The sequence below is a fragment of the Echinops telfairi genome, unplaced genomic scaffold (assembly GCF_000313985.2).
Source record: "Echinops telfairi isolate 266 unplaced genomic scaffold, ASM31398v2 ScPeMD7_2;HRSCAF=8, whole genome shotgun sequence".
Lineage (NCBI taxonomy): Eukaryota > Metazoa > Chordata > Mammalia > Afrosoricida > Tenrecidae > Echinops > Echinops telfairi.
In genome coordinates, this window is record NW_022103898.1 from 33,883,137 (window position 1) to 33,901,230 (window position 18,094).

The 18,094-nt window shown below is 40.9% G+C and overlaps 2 protein-coding genes across 5 annotated transcripts in view; one reads left to right on the top strand and one right to left on the bottom strand.

The window, feature by feature from the left end:
* The window catches only part of CEP83 (centrosomal protein 83), a 142,800-nt gene extending 132,819 nt beyond the window's left edge, over positions 1–9,981 (top strand). For 3 of the 4 annotated variants that reach the window (XM_004700392.2, XM_045293456.1, XM_045293450.1), the window contains 3 exons: positions 5,153–5,256; positions 7,785–7,974; positions 9,268–9,981. In XM_004700392.2, coding sequence (XP_004700449.1) covers positions 5,153–5,256; positions 7,785–7,974; positions 9,268–9,372 — 399 coding nt within the window. In that variant the 3' untranslated portion in view covers positions 9,373–9,981. Of the gene's footprint in view, positions 1–5,152; positions 5,257–7,784; positions 7,975–9,169 lie in introns of all 4 variants that reach the window. The other variant, XM_045293452.1, reaches the window with a different exon arrangement.
* Positions 9,982–10,567: 586 nt separating this feature from the next.
* PLXNC1 (plexin C1) overlaps positions 10,568–18,094 on the bottom strand; it is a 207,800-nt gene continuing 200,273 nt past the window's right edge. The window contains exons 31-34 of the mRNA XM_045291393.1: positions 17,467–17,614; positions 14,420–14,560; positions 14,246–14,320; positions 10,568–13,046 (exon numbers count right to left, since the gene is read on the bottom strand). Of these exons, the coding sequence (XP_045147328.1) occupies positions 12,942–13,046; positions 14,246–14,320; positions 14,420–14,560; positions 17,467–17,614 (469 nt within the window). The 3' untranslated portion in view covers positions 10,568–12,941. The remainder of the gene's footprint in view (positions 13,047–14,245; positions 14,321–14,419; positions 14,561–17,466; positions 17,615–18,094) is intronic.

The window sequence follows — 18,094 nt, forward strand, 5'->3', positions numbered from 1 at the left end:
ATCCAAGGAAGATAAAATCCTTGACAACTTCAATCTTTTGTTTATTTATTATGTCATTGCCTGTTGGTCCAGTTATGAGGATGTTTGTTATCTTTATTTTGCTAGATATAAAGGAATTATGAAGCAGACAAAGAGTATAGAAGTACCAGAGAGGGGCTTGAGTCTGCTTAGGATATTAAAAAGAGCATAGGAAGGCTGAGATGAAATGATAGTGGGCCAGATGACGATATGTTGAGAATTTTTTTGTTAGCCCACTAGACAAGAAATTATGAAATTATTCCATTGCTGAAGAAAACTGACTTGAAACACAGATATAAGGAAGGAACGGAGAGTAAAATAAAGGGTGCTTTGAGGAATAATGTAAATAAGTATTGTTTAAAGCAACAACAATAATGTGCTATGGACTTGATAATATATGTAGAGGTAGTTATATAGTGATAATAGTACAAAGGGCAAAAGGTAAGTAAACAAGATCAAGCTATTGTAAGCTTCTTGTAATGTTTAGGGAGTGCCAGTGCCCTACAATAGATTATAATAGCTCACGGATACCTATCGAAACAACTAGGCTAACTATAAATAATAATAATAATAATTCAAGGTAGTGTATAGCTAAAAAGGTAATAAAGAGAAAAATGAATAATAATTGTTATTAGTATAAGAGAAACCAAGCAAAGGTCAAGAAAGAAACGTGGAACAGGTGGGACCACTGAAAACTATGAACAGATGGAAGACTCAAATACAGGTATCTCAAGAATCACTTTAGATTGGTAAATTTACCAACTTTATGTTAGTGAATGAACAAAATCTTCATTTAAGAGAGGCATATTTAAAGCAGATTTGAAAAGTCAGATCCAACTGTGTTCAGGAACACATTAAATGTGGGGATTAAAGACATAAAAAGGTTGAAAGTTAAATGATGAAAAACACAAACCAAAAGATGGCTGGTAGTAGTGGAAGGTTTATTAAAGAAGGACATTTCATAATTATTACTCAATTAAACTGGAAAATATAATTCCAAATTTGTGTACCTGCTAGAGAGCTTGAAAATACGTAAAAGATGAAAGAAAAGACCAAACAGACAAATCTACAATGAAAGATCTTAACACAAGTCTCTCAGTAAATAATAATAACCATCGGAAAAAAAAAAGTCAGCCCATAGAAGACATGGTTCAACAACTTGAACTAATCTAGACGGGACATTAGTTCTCACAACTGAAGAATACACATTCGTTTCACTGTTCGGAATTAAGTAGTATACTTCTGAATAATCTGTGAGTCAAAGCAGAAGAAATGCCTATGAAAATTAAAAAACACTTTGAACTGCATGTAATTAAAACTTGACACATTAACATTTATGTGACTTAGCTAAAGCATGATTTATAACATTGAGGCATATAATAGGGAAATTAAATCATTGATATAAGCTACCTCCCATTTAAAGCAAATTGAAGAATAACATATTAGGTAGAAGTAAAATAATTGAAATAACCAAGGAACAAGCAGAAATAAATGAAACAGAAGTACAAATGTACAATACAAACATTAGAAAATGAGGAGAGTTGGGGTTTTTTTTTTAAGATTGACCAAATTGGCAACACCTTAGCAAATCTGATTTCCCCAACTTCCCCCAAAATGGATGAAGCGGTGCTAGATAAATAGTTAACACAAATGAATAATGTTATGATGGGAAAAAGGACATCACTGCATAGCTTGTAGCTCCTAAAGCAGAAAGGTGAAATGATCAAAATGGACTGTGTTGATAAATTATAAATTATACAGTTTAGATAAATTTTTTACAGTACTACTTAAAACTAATACAAGAATAAGAAATATGAACAGTCCAGTATATATTAAAGAAATGAAATCCTTAATTTAAAACCTGCCACATAGAAAATGACGAGCTCATTTGGCTTCACTAGTGAATTCTTCCAAATACTTATAGAAGTATTTCTTAACACAAATTATCCTAGATAATAGAAAAGGAAGAAAATTGCCCTGTATTAGTCTAGGTACTTTAGAGAAACAAATCCACAGAAACTCATGTGTAAGAGAGAGTTTTATATAAAGGGTAAGTGCACATCAAGGAATCATCCCAGCCCAGTGCTGCCAAAGCCCACACGTCCAACATTAGCCCAATAACCCATATGTCCAACACCAATCTACAAAGTCCTCCGCCATCTCACAAAACAGACATAATGATGCCAACTGCAGGAGGAAAGCCGAATCAGTGAATGTGTAAGCATCTCAGCGCTGGCAGGGGTCTCCACATGGCTGCTCCAGCACCCAGGGCTGCATCGGGGTAAGTCCATGCAGCTTCTCCTCAGGGATGTCTTGTAGGAAGTGAGCCTTGCCAGCTGAAGCAGGGAACTGGCTAAGGCAGCTGCACCCTGGTCCGACCATCACAAAGCAAGAGACCTGAGAACTTGAAAGGTGAGGCTCTGAGCCATTTATCTCTCCGTCCTTCAATTAACCCCACATGCCTTTATTGGCCAGGTTAGTACGATAAACTTTAACTCATGCCCCATTTATTTTATGAGGTTACAAACTTATGGTCATTTTAAGAAAAGAAACTTACATCGTGAACATATATCCAAAATTCTTAAATGATGTATTCGCCAAATGTTTTCTCACTGCCATCGTATTCGTGCTGACATATAATGCCTTTATGGGACAGGGTAGTAGTATTGCCTCTGTGAATGTCCCAGACTGTGACTTGTTATGGGAGTAGAAAGCTCCGTCTTTCTCCTGAGAGCAGGTGGAGGTTTCAAACTGCTGACCTTATGGTTAGCAGCCCAACACATAGCCACTGTGCTGTATATCATGATTTTATAAGGCTTATTATAGAAATGCAGGGTGGGTGTTGGCATTCAAAGCTAATTGGTCTAATTCAACATTCTTAACAGAACAAGAAGAAAAACCATTGTGGTTATTTTAATGTATGCAGAAAAATAATTTGACAAAATTCAATACACTTTCATAATGAAAACTTTTATCAAACAAGGAATAGATTACTTCCAGCCTAATAAAGTATCTACAAAAGTAAAATATTGAATGCTTATCCCTACACTCAACTTTGAGAACAAGACAAGTATGTCCACTGTCACTATTTTTTTTGGAGGCCCTAGCCAATGGAGAAAGGGAAGAAAACAAAAGATACGAGTAGACTCAAAGCAAGAACACTTTGTTCTAATAGCCTATCATTCCATTATGCTCACCTTCCCAACACGATCGCTGAAGACAAAATGGGTGCATAAGCAGATGTGGTGAAGAAAGCCGATAGTGCCTGGCTTTCAAAAGATACAGCATCTGGGGTCTTAAAGGCTTGAAGATAAACAAGTGGCAATCTAACAAAGTCCACATGGAAGAAGCACATCAGCCTGTGTGATCATGAGGTACCAGGCATCAAAGACCCCGAACAAAAAATTGTATCTATGTGAATGAGAGGGAGTGCAGAGTGGAGACCCAAAGCTCATCTGTAGACAATTGGACATCCCCTTACAGAAAGGTCACAAAAAAAGGAACCAGTCAGGGTGCAGTATAGCACCGATGAAACATGCAACTTTCCTCTTGTTCTTTAATGCTTCCCCCCCTCCCCCCACTGTCATGACCCTAATGCTACCTTACAAATACAGGTAAACCAGAGCAAGCACATGGGAACAGATAAGAGCTGAAAACTCAGGCAGTCCAGGACAAATAAACACCTCAGGGCCAATAACGAGAGCAGTGATACCAGGAGGGGAAGGGGAAGGTGGTGGGAGAAAGGGGCAATCGTTCACAGTGATGGACATATAACCCCCTCCCAGGGATATGGACAACAGAAAAGTAGATGAAAGGAGACATCCGTGAGTGTAAGACATGAAAAAAAAAACACCTTTATAAATTATCAAGGGTTCATGAGGGAGGGAGGGAAAAATGAGCTGATGCCAAGGGCTCAAGTATAAAAAAGAAAATGTTTTGAAAATGATGGCAACATATGTACAAATGTGCTTGACACAATGGATGTATGTATGGATTGTGATAAGAGCTGTATGAGCCCCCAATAAAATAATTTTTAAAAAGAGTAGAAAGGAAGAACTAAAATTGTTATTATTCACAGTTTATATAGTTGGTATACATGGAATATAAACAAATCTGTTGATAGGGAATTAAGATAATGTATGAATTTTTAAAGATTGGTTGCAAGGACAAGTAATAACTCATATTCTTTACACTTAAAACCAATGGAAAAACAAAAATTAAGTACCACTTACAGCAGTATTAAAAAGTGCCTAGGAATATATCAAATGAGAGACATTTAAGATATATAAGACCTCTATATTAGAAACTATTACTATTGTTATGAAAAAAATGTACAATTTAGGGCATGTCAATGTTCTTGAGCTGAGCATTTACATGTTACTTGCTTTTGAGTTTTACATTTGGGTTCCATAGCCGGTTATAGTTCAATAAATGTTAGGAAAAGACCTTAGAAGTTCTTATCTACTATATAAATTCCATCACGAGAGATGTCTTTATGTTTAAAATAAGGCAAAACTGTATAAAACTGGGGAATTGCTTTTTTCTCTCAAACTCTTTGCAATTTACGTAGATGTGCCCATATTATTTGATAGTCACATCATGTGTGTTATTGGACCAATTTCCCTTTGCATAAAGTAAAAAAAAATCTGTTTAGATACTCAGATGCATCCAAAGCCTGCCTTAGTAACTCTGTCCTTCAGTTTGCTGCATTGGTGGCAATTTACTAATGCAAGCACGCTTTCCATTTTAAATTTTGTTTCAGTTCTTTTAAACACATGATATCTTCTGAGAAAATTAAGACGCATGATTTCTAATCAAGTGACAGGCAGACTAATTAGTAAAATTTGACTACTTCCCTTTTTAGATTTGTTACTTGGCAGCAATCTAGCTATTGATACCAATTTTCTGGTTTGACATAAATAAAAGTTCTGTTTGTCACATTGAAGATACATAGATCTGTGGTATCTTATTTTTGCAGTTTTCAATAAGAGTTTTATCTGTTAATAGTCACTGAAAATTCTAATTTCTAAACAGGAGCATTTGGGTAAATGAAGTCCTCACTATATTGTTTTGTTCAAATGGGAGATTACGTGTTAAGATATCAATTCATATACATTTGTTTCTCATTTCCTAGAGAAAATCTCTTCATGAAAATAAGTTAAAGAGACTTCAGGAGAAAGTTGAACTTTTGGAGGCAAAGAGAGAAGAATTGGAAACAGAAAACCAGGTGTTAAATAGGTAACATTTTAAGTTTATACTCACACCTATGGTCTTATTTTGATAGTGTAATAGGGCTTTGCTTCTTGGTATAAAACACTTTATATTTTCTTTTTTTAAATTTTTATATACTTTATATTTTCTTTCAAATGATATGTACATTCTAAATTCTAAGTGTTTGATAATCCTTAACCCATAGAACAAACCCATTTGTATTGGAAGCAGTAAGGCCAGAGTGCTCTTGAGAAGCAAGGATAGCAAGACTTTGTCTTCTATCCTTGACATGTTGTCATGGAAAAGGACATCATGTTTGGTGAAGTGGAAGCGTGGTGTTATGAGGAAGACCCTCAACAAGATGGATTGGCGCAGTGGCTGCATCTGTGGGTTCAGGCATAGGACCATGTGAGGATGGTGCAGGACGGGCTGTGTTTCAGTCTGTTGTGTGCGCAGTGTTGCTGTGGGGGGGAGTCTACTCCGTGGCACCAAGCATCATGCTGAACAAATAAAGGGAGAAGCTGGGTTATGTGAAGAAGATATTGTGTCGGGATTAGAAGGCAGCTTACTAGCCAGCTATCTTCAGGCTACACAACTCTGCTTGCTGAAATTGAAAAGGCCTGGAAGCACGTGCTGATGAAGCGCAAGGATCAGAGTCTTCAGTAAGGATTACAACTCAATGTAAAGAAGAAAACCAGCATCTTCACAACTGGTCCAGTAGGCAATATCTTGATAAATGGAGAAAAGGTTGAAGTTGTCAAGGACTTCATCTTGTTTGGATCCATAATCACAGAAGCAGTAAAGAAATCAATGCTTTTCATTGGGTTAATCTGCTGCACAAGACCTCTTTAAGTGTTGAAAAGTAAGGCTGTTACTTGGAGGACTAAAGTGTGCCTGACACAGCCATAGTATTCTTAATTACATCCTATGCATGTGAAAGTGGGGCAAGAAATAAAGAAGACCAAAGAATAATCGGTGTATTTGAATTGTGATGCTGGTGAAGAATCTTGAAAGTCCCATGGACTGCCAAAAGAACAAACAAATCTGCTTTGGAAGAAGTACAGCCAAAATGCCCCTTAGGGGCAGCATGGCAAGACTTTGTTTCATGGGCTTTGGACATGTTGTTAGGAGAGACAAGTCCCTGGAGAACATCATGCTTGGTAAAGTAGAGGGCCAGTGAAACCTAGGAATGTCTTTGGCAAGATGGAATGACCAAATGGCTGCAGCACTCGGCTCCAGATAGGACAGTTGTGAGGATGGTGCAGGCCTGGGCAGTGTTTCCCTCTGTTGTAAATGGGGCCGCTAGGAGTTGTCCTCCATGGTATTAACAGCAACCATATTTTACTGAATATTCTTTCAAACTAAAAGACTTCTATACATGCTAGGTATCTGTGCAGTTGGGATGGAGAGTGCATGTCAAACTGGTTGCCAGGAGTGCTATACATTCTTGTTGCTGAGACAGTAAAACAGCTGGTCCTATTTGTGTGGTTGTGTGACTGCATATCTGAATCAAAGATCAGGTTTTGGTTGCCTGGTATGAAACATTACTGTGTTAAAACTTTTAATTTTGTGGTTACATCGAAGCACAGCTAATAATCAACATTGATAGCCTTTCTTAAACAGGGAAGACTTACCTTATCAAGTAGAATTTTTTAAAGTTACATATTTCTCAAGGGATTGAGAAAACCAGAGGTAGCATTTACAACATTTGATTCAGGTTCCTAAAGAATCGTTTTCAAATTCAGCTAATTAGTGGTAGCCTTCAGCACTTGAGCTATTCTGTAACTTTCAGTTACAGAAATTGTGAGTTATAGCTTGATTTAAAATGTATACTGTTATTTTAGTATATCCCCAAATGTCAACATTTGTTTTTCAGAATACCCAGGAACCTTCTAGACTCTAGAATAAATGTCAACTTTACAATACTTAATACCTTTTCTACTAATTCAAAGTGATATTGAAATATCAATCAAAATTGGGCAACTATAGTGCAAAACATGTAAAACTTTTAGTGGTTGGACAACTCAATTTGATTTTCCTTGTGATTGGTCAAGAAATTCATGTTATGACCAATTAAATGACGGTTCTGTGAGGGCCCTAAAAGTTAGCTTGTTTTTCAATTTCATTTTTCTAAAGTTGGGTAGCTTCTTTGTAATTCCCTAAATTTTAAAGAAATAGGAAGAGCCTTATGAACTTACTTGAATTTGACCACGTGTCATCTACCAAAATGTCCATTTCATGTGGGCCCTTAGTATTTTCTGTTATTTCCAGAAGTGCCTCTTTCTTACTTTCAAGATTCATAGGTAGTGAGAGGCCAAATAAAACTTTTAAGTGGGTTGATAACTAGCAATGTTAATAATGTTCATATGATTAAGATGTAATGTCATCTTTCTATTTATTTCTCCATGTAAGCAATTTTATCTCTAGATAACATATGGATAAAATTTCTCCCTGTGAAATTTATTTCTTCTAGTTTAAAATTATATGAACTGTGTTTTTCTTTGGAGTGTAACTTTATTAAAGAAAAGAGCTGTGACATGATTTTCTTTTCTAAGACAAAATGTTCCGTTTGAAGAATATACAAGGATTCAAAAAAGACTAAAGGATATACAGAGAAGACATAATGAATTTCGAAGTTTAATTTTGATTCCCAACGTGCCTCCCACAACACCTCTCAATCCTGTAAGCTTTCAGTCCTCAGACATGGGTCCAGGCGTGGAACTTTCTTTTCCTCCTCATCTTCAGGTATGGGCAATTTATTTTATGAGGAAAGTTTTGTAAGCATTTCTGTAGGTTGTTACCTGATAAATAAATAGTTAAAACTTCCAATTGTGAATATGATCAGTACTCATAATTAGTGACAAAAGTGGCCTAGTTCATTTAAGTCAGTGGTTCTCAACCTTCCTAATGCCATGACCCTTTAATACCGTTCCTCATGTTGTGGTGACCCCCAACCATAAAATTATTTTTGTTGCTACTTCATAACTGTAATTTTGCTAGTTATGAATTAGGTGACCCCAGTGTGAGAGGGTCATTTGACCCCCAAAGGGCTCGAGACCCACAGGTTGAGAAACCACTGATTTAAGTCAAGTCCATGTTAACTTCTCCCTTTCATTTACCAGAGACATCCTATAATGATGGTGCGAGGAGCACAATCTTCTGTTGGATGGTAGAAAGGAAGAAACTTGCTTGCTGGGTCCTCAAGTAGCCTAGTTTATAGATTCTTCATTTAACACTACAATGTGGTATTTTACCTCTTCTAAATGAAAAGTACTTTGAGGCAGCAGGAATAATAATTCCTAATTTACACAGGTTCTGAGGTAAAGTGACTTGCCTAAGGCCATAGCTTGTAATGGACCCCTGGTGGCATTATGATTAAGCCATGTCTCCAAACTTGAAAGGTCGGCTGTTCAAACCTACCCAGTGGCTCCTCCAAAGACCTGGCGATCTGTTCCACTAACGTTGACAGCTGCCAGTCCCTGTAGAGCAGATCTGCTCTGTGACGTGAGGCCAGTGCAAGGTGAACGGAACTCAGAACCACAGCAGCCTCGCTCGCGAGTGACAGTGGTTCCAAAACTTGCTCTCTCAGTACGCTGAGTCATTGAAGGAATCGGATTGACAGGTTTGTCAGAAGAATAGACCTAGTAATAAGTTAATTGCATTTTATCATGTAGTAAGATTTGTATCATGTTGAGGATTTTTGCCACTAAGGGCTGTGTTTATAACGTGCTGTTAGAAAAGCTGCCAGAAGTCCACCTGGGCCCCACTTTATTATATTCTAGCTCACTCCCTGAAGAATCTTGCAGCCTGGAAAACAAACAACAGACTTAGGGTTTTGCTTAAGGCTAGAACCTGAGGCTGAGAAAAGTGAGGCCTAGTTAGTAGTCTAGCCCACACCAGTCGGTTCTTACTGCTAAAAGGGTCCTTGTTCCCACGCCAGATGTGGCAGGCCTGTCTGAAAGGGGCTGGCTGAGGCTGCTGTGGACCTGTTCCAGAGCTGTCTAACACTCTCGATGTGCTTTCCCGCCACATCTTCAGGAGGAACAGCATCAAAAGGAACTCTCTTTACTGCGTAAAAGACTAGAAGAACTAGAAACAACACAAAGAAGGCAACTGGAGGAGCTTGGATCTCCTGGGGAATGATGTTCTTGGAGAAAAGGCTGATCGAAGGGGCTGAGATCCAGGAAGCTGGAAAGTTTGAACATAGTGGCATTTAGAAACTTCATGATTGCTTGCCAAAACACTTGAATTTGCCTCCAGGAAAGGTACCAACTGCACACTGTCTTTCGTGAGTTTGGGAACTTTCGGATAGTAGTAACAAATGAAGCATTAAAAGAAACCATTTCAGAGATACTGAGACTATTTATTGAAAATCCTTTGAGAGTGTAAAAAGGAAGAAAAGGAAATAGGGAATCAAGTTCTTAAATTATTTTATGAATTTTACTATATTAAATGTTTTTCTTGAATATGCCCATGTTGGCATCCCCTTTCCTCATTTTTGAGATGTTTGGTGGCAGTACCAAGGTCGGCAAACATCTGGTTTACTAGGCACAAAAGTTATAAATACTAAAAAATAAATAAAAATTAAAGTTAAAAAGAAGTTATACATCTTTAGTTCTTAAAGATGACAATTTTACAGTAAAAAAAGAAAACAAAGTTATCTAACCATATGTTCACTACAAATGGCTATGTGTTCTAAAACCTTTGTGCACATAATTTATTACAGAGCTGAATAAATATTTTTCTACCTAGTTTGTTGCCTCGGGCGTGACTTCACTTGGTATCTCTGTGGCAGTGGCGATGTCCGTGAGTTTGGCCCTGTTGGGTTACCATGAGTAGAAAAGAACTTGAACCCAGCGGGTTTCCTATGACAGAGTGGTTAGTACTTGACTTTGCTTTCCACTACTTGGGTACTAAGCATATTAATATGAATGTTTCACTTTTGCACATCCCTTACTTTCTTCTCCACTGTGTGCTCACAGCAGAAAGAAGCTTTTCAGGTGACATCTTCCAGAGGAATTCTGGAATAATTCCATGTCAACAAAGCAGCGCTCAAGCCTGCCAAACTAAGTGGAACGTTTATTATCCTGGAGTCTTTATGGTCAAAACTCTCAAGTTGATAGTAGAGACGAGGAATGTAATTGAGCAGCCCTTAGCATAAGTTAGCAAGAAACTGGAATGAGATTTCCTTACTATGGGACGTAAGTGCTTATTCACGTAGAACATACAATGACATCTTATTCCTATAACATAATGAATTTCCATGGAGCCACTTAGAATTTTTAAAAGGCTATTTATAGCTGGATCATTGAAAGGGAAAAAAAGACAGAGTCCACAGTTACAGCAAAATGTTTATTTTTGGATATAGACATTTAAAACATTCATCTCCAAGAACATCTTCAATCAGGTATACAATAAGAAGTAGACTTTAAATCCTAATACGGAAAAAGGTAACCAAATAATTTTTAAATGCTGCTGTAGACACTAGTGTTAGAAAAAAGAAGTTTATAAATGAATTGTCTTGCACCAAAAAAATATGCAAAGAAACTTGAAAATAGAAATGGTTTGCCATTTGTTTCTCTGGTTGCTGTTTCATATGGACCCAGTGACTGATTGTCTTCAGCACACATCTGATTTGGCCATTTTCTGCGTTTGGCTAATGTGACCCAAAACGTGGATCTAGACAGTGCTTTTCACTGGGGGATTGACAAACACGCTACATACATTAGTGAATCTTCACGCCACCTCAGTGAGGTAGGTTAGAAATATTATACAGAAATCGAGGCACAAAGAGTTAAGTGACTTGTCCAAAGTCCCCAGCAGCATAATCCCTGGAAGCGCAGTTAATTCCACAGGACTGTGTGCCAGAGAGCTGGACAGGGACACCCTCACCTGTAGCATTTAGTAAATACTTAACGGTAAAGCTGTAGCTGATCCTCTGAATTCCCTTAGCATTTCTGTGCCCTAAAGAAGGGGACGTCTTTTGGGTAACTCTCCTACCCTTGGCTCTCAACTCTCCTACTAGAGTTCGCTTAGGAACTCCTTCACACCTTTTGAGATGGTAGCAGCCGTCATGGGGCCAGACCTCTCTCGATACTTACAAGAACCCGATTTGGTAGTATTTGTGAGGTGTGTCCGTTGGACAGACAATGGTCGAAGGCGGTGGGGTTGGGAGGGTGCCTATCAGGGACAGTAACTGCTGCTTTTACGATCCCTTGGTTGAGACATCACCGCTCTCGCTATTTACCAGATATCGGGGAGCAAAACGAATTTCATTTAGGGCAAGTCTCATGTTTAAAATCCAGGTGTTACGTACAGTGTAGGTACATGACTTTGAGGAATGCGTGTGCAGTTTGAAAAAAGCATTTATTCATTTGGGGCTTTGGAGCACCAAGGGTCAAAGGTGCCACAGAAAGGCTTGGGAGAGTTGCCAATTAAGCTTGCTTTTTTACTTCCCTTGGTTTAGTGAAAGGAAAACACAGTGGTATTAAAATTGGTCATGAGCAGCAAAAGTTCAGGAATAAAAAAATCAGCAATAAAAAGACTACAGTATAAGGGGAGAGGGAGTTCTTTAAAAAGAAAGGCATGAGTAATGGGTATTTTTAATTTTCTCCTGCGAGGAATACTTTCAAAAAGTACATAGTAAGACTAAGATACCAAGTTGTATACTAATCATTTCGGGCCTTGGGCCTCAAAGATATATATTTATATATAATACTCCAGTGTGAACAGCAATTTCATGAAATGTAAAATGTGTCTTTTTTTTGAAATCACACACAAGTATTTATAACCACAGGGTTCACTTGGAATCTAAAGCAAGGAGACACCAGTCTAGAAGATAGGATTGGAAACGCAAGCCACTGTTCACAGAACGTGCTGACCTTTGAGACAGAACACGTGCACGACTAACGAGGTCCTCTGTCACGACACCCAACACGTCCACCGTCACATACACATAGGATGAGCAAAGGAATGGGGAGCCGGGAGGCTCGGCGAGAACACGGTGGGTGGGGTGCTAGCACACCGTGCTCCTTGCTTTAGAGCTCCCGGGGCAGGGGGAGGGGAGGCGGATGGAGTGCAGTTGGTGACCACGGAAAAACACAAGCCCTTTCAACAATGTGGCAACACTGTTCGTTTTTTGGTTTAAAAAACACACGCACGCGTGTGCACACACACAAATGCTAAGTGTACACACTACCAAATTCTGCAGTCAGCTTTTCCAAGAACTGGGGAAAAGTGTCAATGCTGCAAATCCTCGAGGTTGCCCTAAAACACCCCCACCTTGTTTCCAAATGGCTCACTTCACATTTTGTGCGGAGCCCTGGCAACGGCCCTTTTCTGTAGAGGGGCAGTGTAGTCACAAGTGCTATCTATACCTAGCTGTAGTTTTCTGACAAACCACTTCTATTGTGCTTAAGTGGAGACTGTAGTTAACAATAGCAGGGCACTAGCCACTGGCCTGTTTTCTCTGTAAACAAGGAGGCTGTCTGCAACCACCACTTCAACTCTATTTACAGAAGGGTTCCCACAGGCACAACGCTGGACTCTGCTTTCTAAAAGTGGGCCATGGACCTGCGTCTCTGACAAAGACAGTGGTCGACGTGGAACCTATGTGCAAACGGAACGATTAACGACACAGAGTAGCTCAAGCAGCCATTTTGCTCCCAAGTCGTCTGAAGAACTTTGCCATGTTAAGCCAGGCCCCAGAGAGCTTACATCCACTTGCATTTCTTCTTCTCATCAAATAAGACTTTGACATGCAAGAGTTGTTTCTGAGCTTCTTCCAGCCCTCGTTCTCTTTCTAGTTTATTTAGAATCTGTTGACAATTAGAACAGTTATTTTAGAGATTGTGGCTTTAGCATTAAACCGGTTGTTTTTTTGTTGTTGTTGCTTTTGATTTTCATATTTCTTTTTTTTTTCCTTTTGCATTCCTGATGCTGTGAGCTGAGACAATCTGTATGAAACAGATGCCAACATTTTCTCCCAGTATCATTTACATACTCACTTGGCAAGTTGTTTTGCTAAGTCATTATCACAGGATCAACAACACTATGGCTTAAAATAGAAGCTCACAAGAAATACCAATGATGTGCTTACAAATATGGGGCCAGACTTCCTGGCCCTGCTTTATGCATTATGTCACAGCCATTCCCAGCACAGCAAGCATTCCTGGGCAGCCAACATGCAAGCAAGTCCTTGCCATGGGTGCAGCAGGCAGGGGCATCCTGGTAAGAGATGAGTTTGCCCTCCCCGCGCCCCTCCCATCTGTGCAGTCCCGGTCCCTCCTCGCCTCTACCCTCCCCAGGTCTTCCCTTCTCACCCCTAGCCCCTGGAGAGAGGGATGCTTATCACGTGGAAGGAACTCATTGCCTCTACCCTACCTGAGCGCTTCACTTGATCTTCAAGTAGCAAATGGAATGGGTGAGCTATTCTCACCATTGACATGGATAGCCTGTCCCAGCATGACTGAGTGGGGGGAAGGGGGGATTAACATAGATTTGGAAACAGCGCATCTGATGAATGTGTCTGTGTGAATTCCCAAAGAAAAAAGAAAATCCAGATTTAGGAGAATTAATCTTAAAAGGAGAATGGTTTATTGAAATAGTTTTCTTAAGTCAGATATATGGTTATTCTTATCACTATGGAATACAAACCTAGCTTTCATTTCAGCAGATTACAATCCAGCAGAAACAGGCCCCATTTAATAGGACTACTTCTTACTCATCAAAGTTATTTTGAGTCAGTGTGGCTGGAGACCACATGAACTCGATGTAAATTCAGGCTAGTCCCAAAGGTAGGCAGAATGGTAAAAGCCAAAAAACCCTCAGAGGGGCAGCCAGGTGCAGGGTCTGGCTTGGTGCCAGGATCCCCCATCTCAGACAGGTTGCCCAGCCTCCCTTTTTGGCTGCCCGGGGTACCAGAGCTGTCCTGAGGCCCATAGACTGCTACACCCAAGCCCTAGTGATTGAGTCGTCGGTTTAAAATATATGTCTATTTTTCCACTTAAAATCTTACCTCATCAAAATACTTCACGATGTATTTGTAGATTTCTGTCAAGGCCACTTCTTCGTTAAATTCATTTTCATGTTTCTTAAAGAAAGAAATCCTTATTGAGAAATTCTGATAGCATTTTTTGGTTGTTTTTAAAGCAGAGCCAGATGTTAAATTATGTCTGTTTTCGAAAGGTACCTTAGATTCCTGAGTTAAGAATTCTTCCATTTCTGAAGATGACAATGGAGGCAAATCCCTGATTGCTTTGTAGTAAGATTTTACTTCCTCTTTATAGGTGGGGATATCCTTGGCATATAGAAGTTTGTTAGTCGGTGCTTCCTAAAAGGAAGGAAGGGGGGGGGGGGGAGCAACCGTGGCAGAAAGAATTTTTAAAAATGAAGGTAGATTTATACCTACCAGTGTCTCTGAACCTCTACCACCAGTGTTCCTCCTGGTAACCAGGCTTCCGCTGAAGGCCTTAGTAAGTGCTGTTGACTGAATGTCAGCCGGAGAGTCCTGGTGACTCACTGTTATTTTCAGGCAGATTAAATGCTAATATATTCTGCCTCCCTCTCACAAAAGAACTAAAATTATTATTTTTGCATGATTTTGAGTTACTGTAACAATGGAACTTATCTCAATCAGTTCATTACTAACGGTTGTAAAAAGCCTGAATTAAAAACACTTGCTCTCATCCTCACCCACCATGAATTTTGGCATTTATAAAAGACTCGATTGGAGGTCTGACTGAGCCCTTCACATCACCACAAAGCTGGTAAGCTAATTGGCGGGGGCAGATTTTGCTGCTTGTCCCTTAATTCCTCAGAATTTCAAGAGCTTTCCGTTTCCTCAAGGTGTCTGGTTGGCATAGGTCTTCAGACAGTGCAGACATATTTATAACAATACCTTTTTGAATGAGTGAAAGTATTGTTTTTCCATACAGCTAATTTTTTTTTCCCTAATGAAGGAAGATGGGTGACGTGTGCTATGGCCAATGGCCCCCCACAGTTCAAAGAGGGTCTGAAATGGAGTCGTGGTCACTCAGCTGGGCACTGTGGAAGGCCCTGGGTATAACGAGAGAGAAACCAGTGCCTGACCCTCAGATGCTTACAATCTAGTGAGACTGAACCTCACGTCGCTTAGCCTCATCTAAACCAGGGGCGGGGAGCAGCTGGCCCGTGGGCTCCGGAAGGCTGGAGAAGTCATCAATTCCAGCTAATATCAACCACCTCACCAAAGGAGTAAATCCAGCCACCAATTTAAAAAGCACGCTCACTGACATCAAGTCGATGTCCACTGACAGCAATCCTAAAGGACAGGGCAGAACTGCCCCATGAGTTTGTGAGACTGTGACCCTTAATGGGAGTAGAAGGCCCGGCCTGTCACCCGCACAGCCACGGTGGTTTCCAGCTGCTGCCTTTGCCAGTTAGCAGCTCAGTGCGTGGCCCCGACGCCACCAGGGCCCTTAGCCATCCCACTGGGGTGCATTAATTAGATGTTTGACCAGTATGACCCTTGAATGGTGTGATAAATCTCCAAATGGCCCTGGCAGAAAAACCCCTGATCTAAGTGATTAGCAGATTTGGATAAGCCAGGGATCATAATTCTGTTACATGGTGTTGTTTCAGACAAGATTTGTAACCTCTCAACACTAATTTCCTCATCTGCACAATCAGGGTACTGGAGGTGTGTGTGTGTATGTGTGGCTTACACTGTTGAATACAAAGTTCATGATCTGACATGTTAACCCCCAGCAAAAAAATAATTTGAAAAAATGAGAGAACATGGTTCTTGTGAGAATTACTTGAAATATACCAAGAGCATAGTAACTAATCAATAACTACTTTTTATTTTGAATCAATACACATGTGAGTATATTTCACTGTGCTGGGTGCCAAGAAGAACTTTATTAGTTAAAGGAAGAAAGTACAGGAAATAGATCAGGGCAAGGGTCCAAGTAGGTGTTTTTAAACTGACCTGAGCTTCCTACCCATCTCTGGAAATGGTGTGTTTGAGGAGTGAGTGAGCAGTCTGCTAGCCAGCGTGGTTGTGAGGCAGGAGGGGATGCCTGACGGTCAGCCTGTTTCATCGAGAGTGTAAGACACATGCAAGAACATGGCAAGCTTGGGAAAGAGACCCGAAGGCCAGCCGGGAGGGCCTCGCTGGGAAGCTTGTCACTTAGTGGGTAGCAGGTGAAGTACGAGGAGTTTCCAAACGTTGTGGAAGAATGAAATGAAAAGATCATGGAATTTTCCCATGAATTTTTTTAAAGCCCTCTTACATAAAAACCTTTTTGTAAGCAGGCAGGAAACCGACAAGATTGGGTTTATGTTCGTAAAAGAACACCCAAGACGGAGTTGAAAGAAAGTTGAGGGGAGAGGGTGGCAGCAGGGACAAGGGCAGTGCTTGGGAGGTAGTTGCAGAGATGGACAGAAGAAGGAAAAGCAGTCACTGAAATAGAGGTGAGAGGACCATGTGATGGGAGGAAAGGAGCCCAAGGCCAAGGATTCTCCCTTGAGAGGCTGCATGGTGTTCCGGAGACAAAAGCAGAAAGGGCTTTGTTCTGCAGGAGCAGGGGGGTTTGAGGTGCTTTGGAACACACATCACTGTTCATCCCAGGTACTCGTAAAGCCCTCTCTACCCAAAGCCACAGTTCAGCGTGAAAGGGTTTTCTGAGGTACAGATATGACTCAGTTTAATACATCATGGAGCGTCTACATAAGGCCAGAACACCCCCTCCAAAGCTCGCTCGCTATTTTTCTATCTAGCTTTCCTTCCTTGGGCATTTGCTCAGCCAGGAAAACCATATTCACGTTTTGATTGCCATCTGACAAACCAGCCGCGACACAAACCTCGGCAGGGCCTTCCTCCCCAGGAGCAATTTGTCAAACTGAATTGGAGCCCCTTTACGGTAGGCTCGGATGCCCTTCACGGAGGCACCTTTCAGTCGTTTCGGACGGGGGACCAAGGTTTCACCCGTGTCTGTGGCGTGTTTTCTCTAAGAAATGAAATCTATACTTTGTGGTGAACCTTTTCTGCCAGCGGAGTCCCACAGAGGGGAGGGTCCTGCTAATCAGCTGACAGTCCAGCTTTCACTTACAAAAAAAAGAACAAAAATTTTTTAAATCCTAGATTACATGGAGCCAGAATTGCAGGCATGGCCATTGCTATTTCTTTTCAGCTGGCGTGCTTTGGGCTAACGGTTTGTTATTCTCATCAGAGTTTATGTCCAAGCCGAGCCCTACCTTCCCCAGTTGCTGCTCCGTGAGAGAAAAGGCGTCCATGAACGCCTGGGCGATCACGGACAGACAGCCGTCTATGTGCGGCGTCTTCTTAATGTCGAAGACGAACTGAGGGTTCTTCAGGATGTTCACCCAGAAGCGCAGAGGAAGGCTGTTGGGAAGGAGAGAAACATCTCTTTCAAAGAGGGCATTCGTATCGGGCCGATGTTCTCAGAGTTTGTAACTGGGCGTTTGGTCCTTGTAATCGCAGTGGACAAGTCTGGCGTGGCAAGCAAGCAACAGAGGGCAGCATTGCTGAGAGAGAACAGGGAAAGGGTTAAGCCGATGGGGCTACTCCAGGGACAGAGGGGACAGACTCGAGGAGGACGGCTGCTTTGAAAGGGAGTGGGGACTGGTCCTGGAGGTGCTTGAAACTACCGAACCTGGTGACCAGTGACTGGCCTCCGCTCAGCCTGGGTGCTCCCAAGACCAAACCCTGGAGTCGGTGCTGCCTCAGAGTCGCCGTTTAGGGCAGGGTAGAACTGCCCGGTGAACTTCTGAGACTCTTGCTGGGAGTAGAAAGCCCCGTCTTTCTCTCTCGGAGCTGCTGCTGGTCTCCAGCTGCTGCCCTTTGCAGTGAACAGCCCCCAGG